The following is a 23870-nucleotide window of genomic DNA, read 5'->3' as shown; positions in this document are numbered from 1 at the left end:
TTCCTATTGGCATTTCTTTCAGTTTCAAGATTTCTAAATAAGCTTTGTTCTTACCTATACAGTAAAACAAAAAACTTGGACACAAATAATAATTGAAAATAAGATTCAATAAACTTGCAGATCATTTTTTTTTTCTGGAAGAAAATACTGCATGTTCAAGACTACCTAAACAAAGATTTTACAGGCACCTCACACAAACAAGCACATGTCTGCTCATCCCTCCAAATTCCCCAAACTCCAGCATGAGACTTTTATCTTCGTCTTAGCCTCTGAAGTTACACACATCATGAAGTTAACAAAGACAGGCTTGTTATTAACAAATGTTCACAGACATAACATCTTTATGGATATCCTCTGTGTGATCAGATCAAGTCACTCTCCATATGTATTTAAATGTACTGGAAGTCTGGAGTTTTTAAGTTGTCAGACCTGTGCATGGGTATGAGAGGCTCTATTTTCACGGCGAGCAGCGAGAGATTAACAGCTTGAAATCACTTTGACAGTTTCAGTTACTCTATTGCCGACCGCGGGGAATTTTAATTCCAACCTGTGAAATTGTAATTGCTTCTCAAGGAGAGCGGAAGGATCCAGCGTAAAGGCCACAGCCAAGCTCAGTGTCAGGGTTGCCAGTTGCTGCCACTTCAGATATTACTTGCTGTTATTCAAAAATCACTCCAGCTTTCCATATGGGAAGTTGAACAGGGGAGTGAAACTAAATTAACAGAAGCTGTCAGATGTTCAGAAATGTGCAGGCAACGATGTGACAGAGGTGGACGAACCCTCCTCAAAAGGTATTTTCTCCTCCTTTCTGTCTTTGCAGAACAAGCCTGACATACACAGACCATTTTTAATTTATGTTTCTTTTCTAAGCAAGGAGACTATTGATACCATGAACAAAAAGATTAAATAACCAACTCCTCCAGCATCTAAAACCATGTGTACACAGGACAAAAAAATGTATGCTTAATGTTGTTCAGAAGAGATTCATGATGTCTTCACTATTCAAGTTTTGTGGTTTGTGAGATTCCGCAACTCAAAGCAGTGAAAGAGGACTCCGAGCTACCACAGATATTTAAGAAAAAATCATTGAGACTTCCCTGGTATCACAAGGAAATTAGGTTCTCCTCTGCATTTATTTTTTTCACAGAAAGCACTGATATAGTTTGTTTATTAGCTAGACACATTGTTCTTTAGTGTCTTCTCGCAGACGATTTGTCTCCCAGTCTGATGGCCTGTGGAGACACCACACTTGGTGGAGGTTAAGTCTCAAGCACAACACTGCTGCAAAAACTAAACACACCACCTGGCACATTTGCAGAGCCAAAAGGGAACAAAAAAAAATCACCTATCAAATGTGTGCAAGTTACCCTGCTCCATACAGTACATAGAGCTACTTCATTCTTTGCTCACTGAAGCTTCCCAGTGGTCTTCAAGAGCGTCCTCAGGCAGCACGCAGTCGGTGTTTTACCTGAAAGTTCAGGTGAGCTGCTTGACCAGAATTAATTTCTTCAGCTTTTAAAGCTTCAGCTGTAAGTAAATGGAAAAAAAATGAAGAATGCTCTATTTCTGTATGATACAAAGTGTTAAAGTCTTCTCAGAAAGTAAAGGAAGATGATAAAATGCTTAATATCAAACACTTTCTACATATCAATAGAAAGCTCAGTTTAAGAATAAATGGCATATGATTCATCTACAGGTGAATCTTTGCCTTCTTTCTCTATATTGCATTATTTCTGGGAAAATAAGTTGGTCTCATTCAAGCCAACAATGCATAGAATCTAAATCGCTGGCCTCATAAATCTCTGTAACAGCTGATGCAACGAGTCTGTAATTTTTACAATGAGATAAGCTAGAGAGGCTGACAGCAAGACTGCTAGAGGCATGGAACATATTTGCATAGTTTATTCCCATCAAATGTAAAATTTTGGCTGAGATTTAATAATTTTGTCAGCTCACAATTTTCCTAAGAAATATGTGGTGCTTTCTTGAAAACTTCAGCTTGTGGAATGAAAAGCACTTTTTTTTTGAGAATTTCCAATCTGTTAAAAAGTTACTGGTTCGTATATATTCCTGGTTCTACATAAAAGCCTGAAAAGAAACAAAAGCAAATCAAGAGCACAAAGTCTTTAAAAAATTCTCATGCATTTTGAGTTTTCATGACCTTCAGTGGCTAAAATAAGAAATATAATATTAAGGTCATGCCGTACCTAATTTCCTGAAGAGGTTTACATTTGTTTTTATAATCTACAGCCTGTACTGAGAAAGCATCGTCGTGGAACTTTCCCAGTTAATTGCCTGTAACTATTAGAAATTCTCACCTTGTTACATACAAAGAATCCTTCCCAAGGGAATATTTGCCTGCATTGTAGAGCCAGGTTGGGAGCTCAGATGTGCCTGTGATGGTTACTACACCAAAACTGTACTAAAATGCACTGAAAAAAGACAGTCCCTGCCCTTAAGATTTTAAATTGACTTTTCAAGTGGAAGTTTGGATACAGATCCAGAAAGAGGACAGGGAATGAGCAGGTGAACAATGTCATGGGGCAGCGGCAGCACAACTGGGCATGGACTCCAGCCCCCGACTGACCAGCGCAGTCTCAAGATGTGTGGAGATCCTGCCATGACAGAAGTGGCTGCAGAAAGTAAACCAAAATACAGTGTGTGAAATGTAACCTTACCACTAAGAGAGCAGTATTTTTGTATACACAGTCTGATCCAACACACAGCTAAAGCAAGATTCATATTCGGCTCTCTAGCCATTAAGCCAAGTTCAAACAGCACAGGTATTAAATCCACCTTTCAGCAGAATTCCACCACCAGACTTCAATCTTCCCATATAGTGATAAAAACCAATACCTTTCAAACCATTTTATATGTAAAAAAATTTTTTTGCAGCATTAATTCATTCTGAAGTTGACAGGCAAGATGGCAGGCCAAAAATTCTTTCAGACATGACAGCAAAATCAATAGCAAAAAATAACAGACTGTAATGGCTCAATCCTTGCATTTCGTATTGGATTATAACAGAAAAAGATGCATATCCAACTATCACACTGTATTAGGCAAAATCTTTATGGAAGCTTTAAATTTTCTGCCTATAAAATATTACTCAATGAAAAGATTCCTTAATAACTTTATGACTTTTTTATATGCAATTTTAACTGCAACAGCAGATATGAAAAGAATAAATAATGCAAACACTGCATCATTTCAGAAAAAGAGGCAAGAGCAAAGATGTGACTAACTTTTTATTTTTTTGATGGACCAAACAAGGTTTTCAAATATTGGCAAAGAGGTATCCCTAAAGCTATGAATGACCGGAAAGGCATAGGATGAATACAAATTATTGCCAAGTTTATATATTCTTTTTCTTTTTATATATAAAAAACGAGAGTTGGTGGTAAAAGTGCTTCCTCTGAAGACGTTAAACAGTTAAAACTATTTTCACAAAGAACTTCTTCTAGTTCACAGTCCTGTTTACATCCGCCCATAGTAAAACGTAACAAGAACAGCCAGAAAAGCCAGGCTGATAGCCAGGATCTTCAGGCCTTCTTGTGGCCACAGGAGCTGCAAAGCCATCCTGGAGGTGCAGGGTGTTTCCCCGGGGCTCTCGGCAGAAGGGCGTCCTTTCCAGTGTGAGCCGTTCTGCGGGGCAAGTCTGAACTCCTGTGAAGAAATGCAGATATTAGGACTGAAACTGTGCTAGGTACTTCTGATTGCACCTACCAAGTTCAAATGCAATCTCCTCTTGGTATTCTGATTCAAAATAATATCCCTTTGTAAGGCAACAAGCAAATCAGCCTGCAGTGCATCATCACCAGGTCATCTGATTTTCACACAAATTTCCTAGTGATGCCATAGAGTCGGTCTTCCTATTGGAAAGAACTGCCAAATTAGTGAAGCTGTTAGGAACAGAAACAAATCCCCAACCCTCAATGCCATCAGAGAGTTGCTTCAGGATTATTCATTTATATGTTTGTTTTGCTGCTATCTTACTGCTCTCCCTCCTCCTTCTTCAAAAGCAATGTCTGGCTAGTGATAAAGAGGAGCACAACACAAGCGCCCCGTGCATAGCAAGGCTCTTCCCCACAGTCAATCATCACGCCAGCTCGAAAATCCTCCCACTGGGCTTTCCCCTGACCCTTAGGAGGCAGCTGTGCTGAGACACTCACCTTCCTGCTCAGCACATGGAATGGGAGCTGCCTGCTGTGCCTGCCATTGCCGTGCTCAGCCTGGCTGCGAGCACCAAGAGCCGCCGGAGCCCTGGGAAGTGCAGCACAGCCGCACGTGCTGAGCCACTGGTTCAGCCTCAGATCCATCTGGAAAGAGGAAAGCTTTCTCTTGCCATCCTCCCTGGCCACTAGCACTGTAGATGTTTAAGAACATCTAGTTAAACTGTACTCTGATGACACTCACAAGAAGCGTAAGTGGGAAAGAAAGTACAAACAATGATTTAATGATCTGGCACCATAACATTCAGTATTGCAGTCTTTTTTTTTCCCTCTCTGTTTCAATACTGCCTTAGGAATTCAAATGATCACAACTGGGTTTTCAGTTGGCTTGAAATCTTCCATGTAAAAGAAGGATGAATCCATTCTTTTTATTCTTTCTTTTCATGCCCTGTTGAAAACAAGCAGGGCAAAGCAGGCCACCCAAGAAGGACCTGTTTGGGAAAATCTTGTATTCCCACACAGCAGAAACACGGTCCGCTGAAAATATAGACCAGATGCCTGCTTTACTCCTTCCCCAAACGCATTTCTGGGCAAATTCTGAGAAACGTTAAGTGTTCTATGAAATGTGCCTGCCCTTGTGAGCGCGTGACAACGCTCTCCAAACTGTCTGTAGCTGTCTTCCATTTTCCATTTCAGGAATCAGTTCCATTATAGTAATTGCAGAAGGAAAATAATGATTACTACTGATTAGGTAAGTAAGCATCAAAAGGGGCAAATGACAGCCTGACATAAGTGCTGCTCTAACATCTGAAGTATTGCTGATTTAGATTACAAATTATACAGGTGGAGAGGAATATGACGTACGAAAGGAGGATGACTTCTTATATGTACTGCACCTAAGAGAGCCCAACTGGCTCAAGAGATGAAAATTAAACAGGAAAGCAAATTGGGGTAGGTCTCTGCAGTGAAAGGCATGACAAGAGAAGGACATCAGGACTACAGTCGACATTAAGCAGAGCCTCACCAAAGATAATGACAAACTGGTTCATGTTAAGTAATTAGTTACAACTAATTCCTAAATCATTGGAAATAACTGGCTACAACTGTTTTATTTCCCCCCGAAGAATATCAAAGCTGATTATCTTTTAAATGCAGAAAAAAATGAAAACACAGATTATAAACTATTAAGGATTTTCTATATATGAACTCCATATGAACATTCATCTGCACATATTATTTTTGTGAGATTTATAAAGCCATTGTTTCATTTACAGGTTTCACAAAACTACTAAGCTAATGCACGTCATAACTTATGGTCATAAGCAATTTTTATATTCTTTTTATGTATGTTAACGCTAAAGGCTAGGATGGTTTAAAAGAATGGATAAGGACACCATAAGAATGGATATCGACACCACCTAAGCTTGATTTATTCTGATATTTAATCTTCACTGATTCATGACTTTTCAAATTTGGCTGACTACACTGCTTATTAAATGCACAGTTCAGTAACCAGCAAAACTGGGAAGTCCTGAATATTTATTTGTACAAGATTGGTTGTTACTCATCAGAAAACAGAGAAAATAGGCCAGTACCCTACAAGGGGCCTTGTCATTTTTTCCTATATAGTCCTGTTCTCGGCCTGAGTTCCTACAGGCCTGTCCCTGCAAAACCATGGACAACCAGTAAAATCTACCAAATACACAGCGTGTGCAAAGTTCTCAGAGAAAATTATTTCCTATTTAAACAGTTAAACAAATTAGTGTTCTCATGCATTTGTTTACGTTCCTGTGCAGTAGTCCTCAGCAATAATTTCACTGGATCTTCATTTCTGTTTTCACTTTTTTTTTTTTACTTTTCTAACATATAACAATGCTATTTTGTTAATACTATCTTGATCATAAGAGTGTATTTTGTTCTCTTTTTGTATGACATCATTTTCTTAAGCTGCCATTGCATTATGCACTGCATTAGGCATTATGCAGTTGTGAATCTTCCTAAAAAGACAGAATGACAAAACAAATTCTAGCAAAGCTTGTAGAGTTCTGGTGGTGACTGGACTTCCCCACGGTCAGAGCTGCCCTCAGTGGCATCTGCATCTGAATTAAAGTAGCCAACCTTCAGGAGACTAAGCAACAGATACATTTATTTAGACTCTGCATAGTATCTAATGTCTAATCTAAAAGCACCTCTGGTGCTAAACTGAACAAGGTTCAGCCAGCTCAGCCAACATTCATTCAGCAGTCTCCATATTACAGTGCATATGGCTTACTGCCTCCTCTGTAAAGTTGCAAGCATTATTTTCTTCTTTATTTTATCATGGTGTTTCCCATAAATTTGACAATCATAGTAAAACACTAAACTCGTTTTTTTTATTTCTTTCTGTAGATAGGATTTTCTCTTCCAATATTCTCTAATGTGGAAACTTAACTGTGCTGGAGATATAACTCTGACAACTACATAATGTTTTTGTTCTCCTTCCATAATATATTTTGAACTCTGATGCATTTGTTTATACTGACAGCCACATTTTCTGAAATGTTTGCACAAATCTCTCAGATCCTATAAGAAATTGTAAAATCCTTTAAACCAGAAGTTATTACTCCAATAGATGCATCCCAAGATTTTGATATTAGACACTGCTCCTATTACCTTGCAAATATGAATTCTTTATGGATGTCTATTAGCTTTTTTTTGTGATAAAAACATCACTATTTGCAGAATAAAATGATTCTTGTAAGATGTATTTCACAGTTTATCACTTAAAACAATAATGTAGCTCTTCAAACAACAAGCCCATTACATAGTTTGTTCCAAGAGAAGTCATCAGGAAATATTTTCACCTGATCTATAAAGTTTTCTAGGAACCAGGCTCTATTTTGCCATCAGATTCTGTCTTGTGGCACACGGGCATGGGCACTGGTCTGTGATACTGCATGGGCAACATCACAGACTTCCTTGTCTGTCCCTTCGAGTCATTATTGCCACAGAATATTCGTTCATAACAGCAGTACATACATCTGGGATCTGTACCCCAGTTTTTCAAAACAACCCGTCAGAGACACCTGGTAGATGCTTCCTCCTTAGAGTCTGTTCTGCAGCTCTGTAAAACACAAGATGCAACTCCCAGTAAAATGAGGACGAGCTACGTTTAAGCCATCACCTTCTTGGGGATCAGTCCTAGAATGCAATCCTAGAACGGATTCAGTTCTCATGCCATGTAACTCTCACAGTACCAGCTGTGCCACTGAAAAGCATAATACAAATGTTTGCGTTTGGGCAGAAAGCCCTGGGTTAGGCTGTTCTGTCTAAGAAACCGTTTTTAAGGCACGTCAGTAAAGCGTACAGTAAATTCAGTAGCATATATTGCATGCACGCAAGCTGGGGAAGGGGAGAACTTAGAAGCAGCTATAACTAAAATTCTGCATTGGAAAGCAGACACGATTTAGGTTACAGCTGCTTCCTTGGGCTGTCATCTGAGCTTCCAAGTTTGCACTATGGCACTGCTTCATCCAGAGCCGCGGCCGCTCTCTTGCCCCTAGATCCCTCCATGCACTGCACCTTGAACAACGGTCCTAGGCAACTTTTAAAGAACATCATTTACATTTTCTGCTTTGAGGAGAGTTCTCCACAGAAAAACAAGTTGTTTTATTCATTTTTTTTTCGATGCAACTCTGCCATAAAATAAGCTGGATGGAGGCAAAGACCTCATTTGTGGAGAGTCAATTGGATCAATCCATTCCCTGTACTCTCATTTTATGGAAGCATTAATTCTGAAAAGGCCTTAGCATTACTTCTGAGAAGGCCTTATATGTACCTAAAGATAGAATATTTCTATTGTATTTTCTCTTCAATAAAATCCTCAAGCATTTCTGTAATATTCTTAGATGAAATTCTTTCACCTGGTGGTATTTACAGTACCTAATCACTAGTCAGAATCCCACAGTTTCTTAAACTGAGCTTAGAAATTACACTTTTGTACCTGTAAGTCCTGGGAATATTAACATAGCATTTCAGCTCAGTGGAATTTAAAAATAAATCCAAAATATCTTTTTTTTTTTCCTAAAAAATATTTGCTCCAAATATGTTTTTACAGAAGTTTCCACAAATACATATTTATAGTATTCTGAGCCATGGTATCTCAGAAAGGCCTGGTAGACTTGTCATTAATAAAGCTCACTGCTCTCATTGAAGGATCATGATAAAAGAAGAGGTACTCTAAGATTTAAACTTATATACCGTTAATCAAAATTGGGGTGAGGTGAGGAAAGAAATTACCAAACTGAAATGCAAAAACATCCACCTTGAGCTAAATATCTTGTATTTCCACGGAGGGAGCCTTTCATCATGTCTTGTCAGTTGCAAGCTACACACAGGCCTTTACTAATAAGGTATAAGATAAATTATTAAAGCATGCAGTGTACGATCAAATGCACTTCAGCTAATTTTTTGAGTATTTCTGCCTCGACACCTGCCAGGAGTAATGTATTTTGTGTACTGCTGCACAGACCCATTGACTGCTACCTTGCCTAAGCTTCACTCACAGGCTCCCACTGCTGTGCATGAAAGAAATATATAATCATATCAAAACCTAAGCTTTGGCATCTGTCGATCACAGCCGAGCTTTTCTGTACAATCTCACTTCATGTTAGTCAACAAAGACATGATAGCAGCTCTTTAGCTGAGGTTTCAACAGATTCGAAACCTTCCTTACATGCAAATTTCCTCTGTGGCCCAGGGGCACTGTTAGAGCTTGAAGTGTTAGCTAACTGCTGTGGAAAACAGCTTAACTGTGCAGGATAAATTAGACTGCTGAATCTTTTAGCCCAGTGAAGTACAGCTTACACCCTTGTACTGCTGGCTCTAAAAATACGGACTTCATATAATCATGCGCAAGTGTGGGGGACAAATTAAAAGAAAACATGCTAAAATATGCATTACATACCCTACTGGGCTATTTCAAACTCGAGGCTGTTACACTTTGGAGGCATTTTTCAGATTTAGAAAACAAACAGTAACTGAAGGTCACATAGATTACACATCAGAAAAATATGTAAATGGAATTTTATTGAATAGTTCTGAAAGGCATACTAAGTTCTATAGGTATTAAGAGAGCTCTTTTGGTTTATTACTGAATTATATCCACTTTCTTCTGCAAATATGGAACGCGTTTCTTAAAATAGAAAATAAACAGCATATAAAATATGTTTTCTAGTAAAATTACACACTAATTCCCATAAGAAGCATCCTTGTGACCATACTTTACAATGAATGCACGGTACTACGCAGTTAAGAAAAATATGCTGTGTACAAGCATGCTTTTATCAGATACTATCAACTGTATGCCACTCCTAGGAACTCGCTGTGTTCTGAATACACATGGAATTTTCTTATTCATTTAAAGAACTGGGAAACCCTGAAAAATAATTAAAATAGCAAGGCACTTTTGCAAGGGGAATTTCATGTTGTTTTTTCTTTTTGTGTGTGCTTATGGGATGTGCATGTTTTTATAGTTCCATAAATAAGGGAGGGGAAGAAACAGAACTGAACCAAGGAAAAATGAATGTTTAATATTAATCAGCTTGAAAACCTCTAAGGAAGGAGACTGCACGGACTCTCTTGGGCACCTTCTCCACAGCCTTATTGTGCCCATGGACAAACAGTTTCTTAGATCCAGTCTGAACTTCCCTTGTTCCAAATAATGCCTGTTGTTGCTCCTAACACACACCTCTGTCTTAAGAGCCTCCTCACAGGCACTGGGGTTGCTATCAGATCTGTCAAGGCCACCTCTTCTCCAGGCTGAATGAGCCCTAGTCCCTCAGTCTCTCCCCACAGGGCAAGTGCTCCAGCCCGGACCTCCCTCGTGGCCTTCTGCTGCACTCAGTCCAGTTCCATCATTTCACTCAACTTAATCCATAATTTACATCTAGATCACTACACATGACCCAATTAAGTCAGGTCAGCAATACTCCTTGCTGCTTGACCACTGTCAAATACAAACATAAAATGTTCCAATGGCAATTGGAAGCCATGTCTAGATTGACTTTACAGAATCACAGATTCACAGAATGGTTGAGGTTGGAAGATACTTCTAGAGATCATCCAGTCCATCCAGACCCGGTGCCAGCAGGGTCACCTAGAGCACGGGGCACAGGGCGGCATCCAGGCGGGTCTGGAAGATCTCCAGAGAAGGAGACTCCACAACCTCTCTGGGCAGCCTGTTCCAGGGCTCTGTCACCCTCACAGGGAAGAAGTTCTTTCCTCACGTGGAGATGGAACTGCCTGTGTTGCAACTTGTACCCATTACTCCTTGTCCTATCACTAGCCACTACCAAGAAGAATTTGGCCCCATCCTCCCTACTTCTTCCCTCAGGGTCTTTAGGCTCAGTTGCACCCAATTTGACATATTTTTTTCCATATTTATCATCTCTTATGGAAATCATCTTTAAATATGGCCTACTCTGACCTATATAACAAGTCAACAAAAGCTTGTGTTTTTTTCCCTATAACACTTCCATGATCTGTTTGGATCTGTTTGGTTCCACCTTGATTATTGTTACATTCCCCTCCTTTCCTTCTCCCCATTTCCCTCCAGCATTACCTGACATATGCATTTTCTACTAAACAAAAAGTAGAGATGCCAATAGGAATACAAATGTGAAATAACATTCCATACCACAGCTTACTGTCTCACACAGTTCCATTTCTGCAACATTGTCTTCTTCTCCTTATGTCAACATAAAATTCAAACTTTAACAGTCCTATATAAAATTGTAGGAAAAAAAAAATTCTTTCTTTCTAATGTGGCTGCACCTGAACCTCTCTCTAGTATCATAAAGCTCCATTTGTATTTTTTGGTGAATATTCTTCTGCTCTCATCTAAAAGAGAGCATCTCATCTCATCTTCTGCTCTTCTCTAAAAAAGTTCTTGCATACCCATTTCTTTTTCCTCCCGCAAAATAGTCTTTAAGGATTATTATTCCCTTAACGAGCCTACAAATTCATAATGTTATTAAAAGCTAGATAGAAGGCTAAAGGACTGGGTTTATTAAATGACTTTGCCATCTACACTTTGAGGAAAACAATCAACTGTATGAATGAACAGAAGAAACGAGAAGAAGAATCAAAAGCAAAAAGAACAGCCCCAAACACCTCCAAAAAAGCTAAAGTTTTGTACTGATTTCCACTTGTTTTCACTTGTTTCATTACATTTAACTGTAAATTCCTCCAGCCAGGAACTGAATTTCTTTTACATAATTATATTCCACATCACTGTTAAACTCAATGACTCAGTTTCCTCCTATCTAGATAATACATTTCATAATAACCTAGCATTCAAATTCAGAAGCTGCATTCTGGAAATTTTGCAGCATGATATCAGTATTCTGGACCTCTTTAATGGGCTGTGGAAGTGTCCAAATGTCGAGGCCCTCCCATCACAGGAACCAAGTGACAGGTAAGCAAGGGTTACAGTCAGCAATTTCAACCCCAAAAGAACTAAGAGAGCTTTTAAATGCAAAAAGATTGTGATTCAAAAATCATAGTCATCCAAATAATGACCTGAAACGAAGAATGCCCTCGTATGTAGCACAATTTTATAAAGCAGATGGCAGGTGCTTGCTCTGGGCACTTATCTGGTAATTAGCTGGCTAAAAGACAAATCTGTTTCCTAGAGATCACCAGAACAGGCTTCATGGCTTTGAAAATACATTAGAGTGAATTACAAGATATATATCTTTGCTTCCAGAATACCATTTTTCCAAAAGCGTTGTAGCTGTCAGTGAGTGTATTGTGGCCTGCCTTTGTAAAAATATCCTTCCACATGTAAGTGTAAGCAAGATGGAGATCCTACTCCTTCTTTAAAATTCCAGATTTCATCATTCCACATTACATCACTGCAACTTGTGTGTGTTCATTTAATATTTTAAGGCTGCATATTGCAAAATAATAATTTTGCTGGTATATTTTGTGCAGTAACAATCGAAAGGCCAAGATCTACCTGCATGTGAATGTTCAAAGACTCTTCTTATGAAATGAAATATATTATACTTTTTTTTCTTTATAGCACAAGCCTTGAGATACTGTCACCTTTTCAGCTTCCTCTCAAATCTTGAGGTTACAATGACAATTACCTGGAGGTCAACTGTAGTTACAGGCAAAGATACAAAAGGTTTCTATGAGAAGGAATACCCTTAAAAGAATTTCTAGATTTGAAAATACACATTCTCATCACAAGAACTGTAAATATAACTGAATGATCAAATGATCAAAACAGTGAAATGAGTAATATTGATTTATTTGAAAGTGAACTTTCTGAGTCTATATTAAAACATCAAATTTTAGAATAATTTTAAACTCCCAAACCATAGAAAATATAAAATACAAAAAGCCCTTATAAGTATCATTATTTGCAAAGAACTTTGTGATAAATATTCAAGAAATATCTCAAGGGACATTCCAAAATATCAGAAAGAGCTTTTAAGGTATTTCACGTGAAGTGAGGTAGAATAAGCAAATATATATACACATATTTTTGACTAAGATCTTCTACTAAATCATAGAATCACAATACTGAATTTATGACATTTTCATTTATTCCCGCAGAACCATGGATTACAAACTGAAGATTCCGAGCAGACTTCAAGATTGTTCTAAGACAACCATGAGGACAAAGAACCTGGCTCTTCTAATGCTCCAATCTCATGGATAATACACTTGGTATAAAATTAGCGTTATTAATATTTACAAATCATACTAGTTTCTAAAGTTTTAGATTCTGCATAAATATGTAGCTGTCGGAATCTATGTGCTTCCCTCGTTTTACAAGTAGAGAAACAAACATGGAACATTAAAATATCTTCAGTGCTATAAAGCAAGTCAGGAAATTAAGTTTCTGTAAGTAAGTCCGGTCTTCGATGCCACTTGTCACCAGAAGCTGGCAAAGCCTCTAAGCCTTTACACCTCTGTCAAGTTTAAGTTTTAAATCTATTTTCTTAAAGCTAAGTGATGTCCTAATATATTGTATCCTGACGATTCATCTTACATTGATTTTCACAGATTTTCCTGCCCACGCATAGACACTTCCAGGTCCTGGTCCTGCAGGTGCTCACCAAATGCAGCTGGAATCTGTCTTAGATGGGAAGGAGTATTTCATGAAAGTCTGACATTCAATAGTTAACAAAGTGTGACTGATCTTGACCAACTTTGTGGGTTCAGTGATAGTACAAAGGTTTTCTTTTCATGCTGTCAAGGGCTCTTTCCTTTCAGCACACTAACTTGCTTTATGAGGTCTCCCACAGCACCAGTTCGCATACTTCGGAGCACCTGAGGGAATGTCTTGAAATCTGAGTCTCCTTTTTTAATTTCACACTCAGCCAAGTTCAACTTCAGTTAATAGGGGATCTCTCATGGAAACATCAAACGACAGTTAGTTACTTTCTGGGATTAGCAAGCCCAACTGCTCCAAGAGAGTCTCAGTATATCGCAAGTTTCCACAAATGATTCGTCAGCCCTTCTCCACAAGAAAGATTGCATGAGAAAAACCTCTCTTGGCTTGCTGTGTATTTTATGCTAGATAATCATGATAGCGCCTTGGCGCTCGAAGACATCAAAGAAGAGCAAGGATCCAATCTACAGGCTGTAACAAATACCTACCCTCGGGAGAGTATTTCTATCTTTCAGAGGGTGGTCTGACTAGACAACCAACTTCGGTATCTCTAAAGGATTGAAGTGTATAAGCATGAACTTGCACTCTGTCGTGCTCAAATCCTGGCAACACGTATCCCAGCTGAAAGTCTCCATTGGATGCCCCAGATCTGTCCTTTCTCATGCAGGTTTTACATGGGGTGCTCCATGTGGTTATCAGTGATAGCCCCTAGTATTATTAGTTGACTAGAATTGACTCCAAAACCACTGGTCTCCTGGATTCCATTTCTGCCCTCCTAATAACTTTTGAGCCTATTCACCCGTTGCAAGAATAGGAAGTTTCATAAATGTCAGAGGCCAGCAGAAGAAAGAGACATAAATCAGTGATCCCTCTGAGGGAAAAGATGAAATATGAAGAGACACATTAAACTTTTTTTCCCCCCCAGGTATTCCAGTGCGGAGGGATCTGGTTTCAGTCTACCAATTTATAGCAATGTAGGATACTAGAGTGATTTTACACATACAAAGCTATGTCAGAGCTATTTCTTCTCCTTTTCAGTTTGCCATGTGAGGATTAAGTTAAAATAGTATTAGTTTCTACTGATCACCATGTCAGTTATCTTAGGCCACCTCTTTATAAATGAAGAAAATGTAAGTTTCTTCTGACAGATTCACAACCTTTGTAAAGAACTTCATTCACCTCTAAATCATTTCAGCTACTTCTGAAATCCAGAAAAATCTTTCCTAAGATTAGGTAACACTGAAATCAGGAACAGAAAGGAAGAGTATCTCAGAAAAACATAAATAAAACAGACAACAGCCTGAAAATGGCAAAGATATAAAAGGTGCCTATGAGGGGGAAACACACAGAATGATAACTGTGAGACTTGATTTATCCTTTAATATATTGATGGGTTTCGATTTCAGAATGCTTGATGAGCCCATACTAAAGCTCAGCAGCACTAGAAGAGTTTCCTTTTATCACACAAGGTACTCTTCCAAGCATAACCGTATAATTCATTCTTTTCCAATGAGTAAGAGCTACACACCTGGCTTTCCCCTGTGGTCCTATAACAAAATTGGATTATGCTATGGAATCTTAAGCAGTCCTCCCCCCAAAAAAATAATGAATTGATGTTTCTTTGGACAAAGATGCATGACGAATAGTTCAAAGAGGAAAAGAATCCTTGCCATGCTGAACACTACTTCCATTCCTTTACCAAATTAAAGTTAGTATATTTAGAAAAAACAAAACAACTCAGTCTCAGGGGTAGACTTACACAGATATCCCTTCTGTAGGACAAGTACACTATCTGCATTTATTAATGATTTTATATGTGAAGACTGCAAAATAGTGTGCATACTATGTGTGCATACAGAGTTACTAAAATGACTTGCAATGACATATGAAATCATATAAAAACAAGGATGAGACTAAAAACACAAAACTGCTGATAAGTCCATTTCTTTCAGGACCAGAAAGAAATCCATCTGAATGATATACTTAGATATTGTTTCTAGCTGTATCTCTAATCTTTTGACAAAAGGAAGAGATGAAAGTCATTTAATTAATAATTGTCATATATTGTCTCTTTTCAGGAACTCAAGGCTAAAGGAAAGGAACATAAATTTCCATGGGGCCATTTATTTTCTATTCATTTCACTACTTATTAATCACATACCTGTCTTATGTTGTGGTACATGAGTGGGCAACCCTTTCTGACAGACCACATTCATCTACTACAGGCCTTACACTTCGGTGCCTTGCTCATGCGATCCATAATTAAAAACTCTTCCTCATATATCACACACAGGACTCCATCCAGGTAGCCCTTGGAACAGAAGGCACTGGATAGTATCTAGTAGTAGATATGATAGTATCTATCAACTGCTCTGGTTCACCTAGGGAAATGACAACATGCTTGTGCATCTATGCAGAAGACTTCTTCACAGGTCAAGTTCCAAAAAAGCACTTTCTAAAGGCGAAGAGAGGAGTGTTGAACATGGGAGGAAGCTGATGACACAGTAATATCAACATCCATTATGGCACTTGGACGTTTATTGAAGTAGAGCAGGAAGATGGGAAATAACTATTTGCTTATGAAATGTTAAGCGAGGGAAGTCAAATAAGCCCTTCAGGCCCTTAATTGTTCTATGTGATTATCATCACTAAAAACAACTACAAGTGCGTGTTCCTTTTAAGAAGTGTTTATCATTGAAATTTCCTCAACTTTTTTTTTTTTTTTTTTTTTTTAATAAATTACTTGTCAGCCCTTCTCCACAAGAAAGGTTACATGCAGAAAACCCATGTCATCTCTTGTGTATCTTGATGGTTCAGATGGCCATGCAGCTCAACTTTGGTTTTGACTTTACACTAGTGTATCTTAATTAAAAATTATTTCATGCCAGTGCTTGCAAACTAAACAATAAAAAGTTGAAGCACTACCAAGGTACAATACCCTTGCCTTCTGCAAATCCAAAGCCCCAGGCTTTTGACTGAACCTAAGAAGAAAGAAAGAAGTCACAGTTTTCTCAAAATCGTAATTTTATTGTTACATTAAACCTGAGCTGTAGTTCTTCGTGAAAGATGAAGATGAGATGAAAGATGAGATGAAAGAGAAGTAAGTCTTAACTGAAGCCTCAACGTGCTTTTGGATTGAGCTGCAAACACAGGAAAACTATGTTGGGTGCCCTTTGACTCTTCTGGAGCCCCTAAACATGCCCTGTTTTTGCTGTATCTCTGAGAATCTGCTTAGAACAAACTCCGAATTAAAAGGTACAATAGCTACGAAAAAGCTTTGAAATCTTTTTTGCTGAGAAAGAAAGGCATGGTATCTAAAGGCCTGTGGGAGGCAGGCAGAACGCTGATTTTACTTTAGTGTGGTTGTACACTGGTGCTGGGCTATATATCCAAATCATCCTGTCACACCAACATCACAACCCTTCATACAAGATTGACTAGAACTTTCAGTTCAAGATTCCTCCCTCCCAACTCCTCATTAGATAATTATAACAAATCCAATTACACTTTCTGGATTTTAACTAATAGGAGTTGCTTAGCCTGTCATCAGAATAACTCAGGTAAAATCTTTCTGCATCTTTAAGCAGGGTGCTAACATCTGAGAGCATAAATTAGAGTTATGGGGGAAATCTTTTAAGTCATTTAAATATATAATGAGAGGTAGTCAGAGGAAGGTTATCAAGATTGGTGTTCTGCACACTAACCACAAGTAAAGCTGTTCTCTCTAATGAAGTGCTTAAATAATTAGTTACTTTTCTAAATGTTTCTTTTATTTAACAGTCTTTGATAAAACCCACAGAGCAGCTCACTCTGAAACTTGCAAGAGCTGAACTTGAAGTTAAATAAATCTACATGTCAAATCTCTTGAAAACCTCCAGTACAATAGGTGATGAGCCAAGTTTCTCAGAGGTAGAACAGAAACTTGTAAAGCAAATATCCCCACCTAAAGTTTGGGAGGGATTCTTTGAAAATTCTACATATTCTTCAATACTAAGAGACCAAGAATTTATTTCTGCAGTCCAGTAAGTAAATCTGCAAAAACATGCTTTAATGCCTGGTGGCATGATCAAAACTGTTTGATTACACAACCAAATATCTAGAGTGAATGTTAAACTTGATACCGTCCACAGCACGTATAAATACATGACATTGTGTGTAATCTTTCAAGAAGCACTGGTTTACTAAATTTACTTGAATATGACATCTTCCTGTGGACTGGCTTGAAGCACGTGGTTGTTCTCATACATTCAACAGGGTCACATTAAGCTCTTCGGATATTCTACCACAAATAGAAGTGTATTTTTATTGGACAGGATTTAAGAATCTAAATTCCACTGTCCCTACACTGAAGCATGGCATTTTGATGACCCTGATATTTTAAGATACACTTTCTCTGGCGCCACCATGAAACAACTACTCATCCTTATTTTTTGACTATAATTTGATTTTATTTATCAAAGCCATAGACATTGTAAATTTGCCTTTGCATTTTTTATGCAGACATAAATGTAAACAAAATGCTGAGGCTTCCTGTATTCATTTTTAAAAAATAATTCAATCTAAAACTGTTACAGCTTAAATATATAGAGAGTTCCTATTTTTTCCTGCTGAAAATGTATTTCTTTTTTCTTTATCATACCATTAACATCACAAAAATCTTTAATGTTACAGGCAACCATAATCAAAATATAAACATAAATCACTATATACAAATATTATCAAAATCTGAGTAGAAACGTCTATGACTATGAATGGATCTCAGTATTCTACTTCAGCTCTCGATTAATCCTAGCATTACAGGATCAGATCAACAGTATTTTAACAGCTTGGTCACAGTGAAAAATGTCACTTGCAAAATATATTCATATATATCATACTAAATGTTTCTTATCATAGAAGAAATCTATGGATTCCTTTCTCCTATGTTCCTAAGAACATAAAGGATGTATTTTAAAGATTATTACAAAATCAACATCTACTGAGAATCTAATAAAACTTTCTGAATGCATAATAGTATTAAAGGAAAGAACATCCTAACTTGCTTTTAACGTGGTTTGCTGAGTTCTTTGAAGTTAGATACAGTTTTTCCAACAGCGTTAAGTTAAAAAGTAGCTTAATCTCATGACCATAACTTCCATTTGCTTTCAAAACGATCCCAAAATTAATAAATGCTCTCACTCAAAGGGTTTGGCAACAAATGGAGTTTCAAGAGGCACAAGTTCAACATTCCAATAACTTGTATGAATACAACCAAATTTACTTGAATCTACTCCTAATCCTCTGTTTGGTGTTGGAGAAAGCTGTACAAAGCCTTCCAAACGTGCTACCTCTCAACAGCTCCATGTGCTTTTTTCATGCTGTCCTACTCATGGCACAACGGCAACCAGGGTTACCCAGCCTTTGATAGAGGAGAACCAGCTAGAAAAAGCAGGCATCTCGTAATACTTCTTAAGGCAATGAAGAATGTACACGTCCTGGGCTCCTGACTGTATGGAAGGGAAAGGACAGAAGGAGAAGGAGAGAGCGATGCTGCTACATGAACATTTCCTACTGATTAAAGAGTAGCAATGAAAATCTTTGTCTCACCCTGGCATTAATCTCCACTGAGAGGCAGGTAAGTCAAATCTATACTGACTTGTTGGCACAATCAGTTGGAAATACATGACCTTCAAAAGGACAGATTTAGAAAATTAGCGGCTGTTACATTTTTTCTTTTTCTTTCTAAAGACCAATTGACACTTAGGGAATTTAGAAAATGGCATTTTAAATAATGAAATGTTAGTGAAAACGAATGCCTTTGATCCTCTCCAAAGAGCCTGCTGGTTAAAACTCAGATTGCAAAGAGAAAAATATTTTTAAAGGAATTCCTGATTATTACAGGGAGTGTCAGGGAGTCATTAAAATCACCATGGAGACACACTTGTAATTTTTCTTGATATTGGGAGGGCAGACCCTGCCCTTTCATCTGGAAGGCCACACTGCAGCTGGAGCGGGTCAGGGATTAGAAATAATAGCTGAAAATGGCAAATGTTTAGCACCTGGAGTCCTACCTCTGGAAGCAGGAGGAATGGCTCCCTGTTCTCTTTAATCGCTCCTTCTCCTGAACATGATTTACAGATGAACCATCACAGTCATTATTGTTTTTATTTATTGCAAACACTGCACAGGATTAGCATAATTATGTAATTTAAAGTGATTAGACAGTGACATTCAGCCAAATAACATTGTCCTTCGAGGAAATGGAAAGTAAATAAACCAGAGTTCATATCTTTTCACCTGAGCGGACTTAAGAGCACAATTGTTTGAAAAACAGCAGTGTAAAACCTATAAAATCAGCTGAGATTTGATCGCGGTAGATGAAATTCAGTCCTACCAAAGAGACGGGATGAAAGGCTATATCCCCTTTAAAGCAAAGACCTCAGAATAAAACTACTTGGTAAAGGAATTTTGTGCTGGCTTTTGGACTGGATGCATTTAGCCTATTTTGCCTCCTTAAATCACGTGTATTTATTTCACCCCTCTATGCACTGCAAGGAATTGTTCCGGATTGGCGAGCTGCTCTCCATTCCAAGTTACCTGTCATCCAGACAACTGCCGGCTCAATTATCAGATCCACAGAAGTACAGAAAATAGGGCTGGAAACAAACCTGAGAGGTCACCCAGACCCTGCGCAAGACCCAAAGCAGATAACCTGTCTCTAAAGCTTTTCTCACCGATATTTGCCAAGGGTGTTCTTAAAGAATAGCATCGATAACAATTCCACAGCCTCCACAGGCAAAGTAACCCAGCACTTGCTTCAGCTCAGTAAGAAAAATCCCTTTGGCCAGTAAGATGGCTCCCTGCTGGAATTTCAGATTGTAGGCTGCGTAATCCTGCGCTTTCAAGTAGAAGAAAACCTCAAATCAACACTAATCCTCAAATAGAGTCAACGTAAAGGACAGACAGTGTGTAGAACGTGAAAATCAGTATATGAGACACAGCACATTACATTTTTTTTTCATTTGTTTTTTCCAAGGAAAAGCAACACTTTTAAAGGTCCTTTCTAAAAGTAACCATAAATGGCTCTGGACTCTACTATTTTGGAAGGAAATTTCCCTTTTCTTACATTAACTTCATAGTGACCTCAGTGAAATAACTGAAGAAAATGACAAATGATTCATTAACAGGAATTCAACACCATGTTACCTGACCTCTATTTACAACCAGGAGGGAACAAGAGTAACACCTTGAACAAAGCTGATTAATGCCTGTGAAAGCAGTAACCGGCTGCATACCCTGTACTACAATCAGTTGCTTTAGAGAAAAACAGAGAGAGAACAACTGAGCTAACATAAATGGGCTCCTACATCTAATAATGCAGAAGCACTAAATACAGCCCTACATTTTCATGAAATCAAAAATGGTATCACCTCCAAAACTGCCAATTTACAAAGAAAATTTTGTTTCATATTAACTTACATAGAAAACTCCCCATTTATTTCACAAGCTGCCCCTTTTTGGACATTGTGATGCAAAAGCTTTGCAAAGGAGCATTCTAACAGAAGTAAATGGTGTATTTTATTTCCTTTTTTTTTTTCCTGCTTTGTAATGAGCATTTCTCTTACTTTCTGTAACCCCATTTCCAGATTCTTTTCCCTGCACCTCTACGCCATTTTTCACAGGCATAATTTGCTTTTTCATTCTCTTTTTTTTTTCTCCAAAGTCATTAATCTCTAGCTCTTGTTCAGGTTCCAAGTCTTAAACCACTCATCATCTTATTTAAAATTTGTGCTTAATTATTACTTCAGTTTTACCCACACCTTCCATATATCTTTCCAAGTTCTTCAAGGAAGCTTCCAATATAGAGATCTTAATTCTGCGATGATTTCTTCCACTTCTGTTCCAACAGAAGATACCTTCTTCCCCCTTCTTCATGTTACTTTGCCTGCGAGTGAAGCACTCTTTCTTCCTAAGATCAGAGAGTTCCCTCTAAGCTATGCTTTGTTGATCCTTCTTTCTGGCAGCCTATAAAGAATTGTTTGATTATACGTAGCTTTCCTGTTTTCTAACATCAGAAAAAAAGGGCTGGGTAAAGTTTGGAGGTCATCTTTGCCTAATGTAACTAGAAAATAGTTGGGGCTACATGGGAGACGAGGAGTATGAAGAGTCTTCCGAAACAACCAGAAGGAAAATGCTACGGGAGAGGGGAAAAAAGGAAAGAAGGATGAAGAGAAGAAGAAACAAGATTGCTTGCTGCCTAAAAATCAGTGGCCTGCTCTTCATTTCTTCTTAAGATCCCAACAAAGTGATGGTTCCAAGAGCCCATCAGCATTCACATTCCTATGTATGGATATTCCTATAGACTCCTTTGGAGTCTACACGTGGACCAAAATCCTAGAATTACAAGAAGAGAGATACTGCAAAGGGGACTGCCAACAGCACTAGTTTGTGAAGAAAATGCTAACATTGAGTATATAATCACATATAACAGTTGAAAAGAGGTAACTGAGAGAAAGATGTGCCTACATTACTTTCAAAAGAAAGTCAAACTGTAGATGTATTATGGAAACAGGAATTATGAACATAAAATAAGCATGAGTATATAATTAAATAACCAGTTAAAATATTTTTGTTGTCTTATTTTTCTATCTGATGAAAATTTCCCATCAAAGACTCCCAGGCTTCTAGAGCTTTGATTTTGGCAATGCATTGCAATTTTGACAGATAGCCAGCGTTCTATTTTTATCTCCCAGTCCTTAGGTCTCTTCTTTATATATTTCTCATCCTACAATGTAATTATTTCACTCATATTCCTCTTGCTCCAAAATACATGTAAACAAGTAGAATTATTTTTGGAGTACAAAAGTAAAATGTACTCTATTTCAGATTCTAACAACAGATCATGCTAATTTCTTTGAACGATTAAGTCTGGATAAGCATTTATTTATGTAAAAAGGATACATTTATTAGGCATTTAACATTTTTGCTGCTGAGAAACTATAAATATCTCTACATATGGCCAAATAAAATTAATAAAAATAAACAAAATTGTTTTTTAAAATGTTATTTTTAAATTAAATAACATGCAGACCATTGACACAAACTGACAATATTTTCAAAAATATTATTGTGCAGTGATAATGAAGCTAATAGTCCCTGCATTGTGCACTCCCCTCCCAAATTTCAAGGAATACTTCACCTAAACATTTCAGGACATAGCAGACATGCCAAAATGCTTTACTGAATCTTAAAATACTTAAGTAAATACTTATTGCTTTGTCAAATCCTAGCCTAACTCCATGGAAATGTATCACATCCTCAGCATCCACATTGTACCTTCCTGTTTTCTGAGGATCTTAGCAGAATCCTCTCTTCATCAAAGATTTGAGATATTTACTTACAGTTATTTTTAATTGCGGGTGCAAACTCATGACATTTATTTTGTCATAATGACCATTTTTAAGAGCTGTCAATGTTCAATGTCTGTCATCACTCAATGATGCCCATCCCAAATTCTGTTAAAGTCACTGGAACCAAATCCAGAAAAATCCTTATGCGCAGGCTCACGTTTGATTTCTACTTTCACCTTAGCTTGACATGACAAAGTGTAAATGCTCTTGCTATAAACCCTCTAAACACTGGCTGCTGAATCAGTATCTGCACATTGCAAGCCCAAAGAAATCTAAATATCGCAGATTTACATTTCTGAGTCTAAAGATTTTTGCCCCAAAATCTCATCTTCCTGGAGGAATGCAGTGTAAGACATGGTTTACTTTTGAGGGGCTTCTATCAAAAATTCGTGCTGAATTGAAAAGTTAACCATGGTAAACTGCTGTGCTTTGCATTTTAATGCATAATATGTCCACCACAATCAGTAAGTCTGATTATTTTGCCTGACTTTTAAGCTGAAACACTGATCCAAACATTCCTCCTCTCTTCTTGTTCCAGTTTTGGGGTTCTGCCACACAGTCTAATTTTACTGAACACCAGAACCTTTTCCTAAGCCTGTCTACTTAGTTATACTTTTTTCCCCTTCTTGGATAATACAGTAACTAAAAAGAAGTTAATACCCATTAATGGATGCATATCAGGTGTGCTTTATACATACTGAAAAAGTATCATAAAAAGATAATTTTTGAAAAAATCTTGAAAGAGTTTTAATTGCTTCTGCTTTGGCATACACAATCCATGAATGTTTTATGGAATTTGTAAAATCTTTCATTTTTTTTGGTGGGACATTCTGCTACCTCTCTCTCTTTTTTTTCCCCTTCTTTTCCAAACCAAGCTGCTGATTCCTGCTGGGGGCCTGTGTATTCTATTTTTCGGAGCCAGTTCGCTAGCCCAGTCACGGAGTCAAAAACAGACACGAAAATCTACAATTTTCCCTTCAGACACACCATGTGATTTTGGTGCTTCTGATCATAAAAAGGTACTGAGGCACATGTAGCAGGTCAGAGGGAGAACACACAGTTTCGGAAAGTTCCAATAAACGGATCCTTTTCCTCAAACACACATGTATGTGCTGAACAGCAAGGTGTGTCCTACAGCCCCAG

The 23870-nt window shown here is 37.8% G+C and overlaps 1 protein-coding gene across 1 annotated transcript in view; it reads right to left on the bottom strand.

Moving 5' to 3' along the window:
• Positions 1-3271: 3271 nt before the first annotated feature.
• Positions 3272-23870, bottom strand: part of CDKAL1 (CDK5 regulatory subunit associated protein 1 like 1) — a 352009-nt gene continuing 331410 nt past the window's right edge. Inside the window, exon 16 of the mRNA XM_026047034.1 lies at positions 3272-3666. Within this exon, the coding sequence (XP_025902819.1) occupies positions 3478-3666 (189 nt within the window). The 3' untranslated portion in view covers positions 3272-3477. The remainder of the gene's footprint in view (positions 3667-23870) is intronic.

This window comes from Nothoprocta perdicaria, unplaced genomic scaffold (assembly GCF_003342845.1).
Source record: "Nothoprocta perdicaria isolate Ctin4 unplaced genomic scaffold, notPer1 scaffold_47, whole genome shotgun sequence".
NCBI lineage: Eukaryota > Metazoa > Chordata > Aves > Tinamiformes > Tinamidae > Nothoprocta > Nothoprocta perdicaria.
Note: the sequence above shows the minus strand (reverse complement) of the source record. Positions and strands in the feature narration are given on the sequence as shown.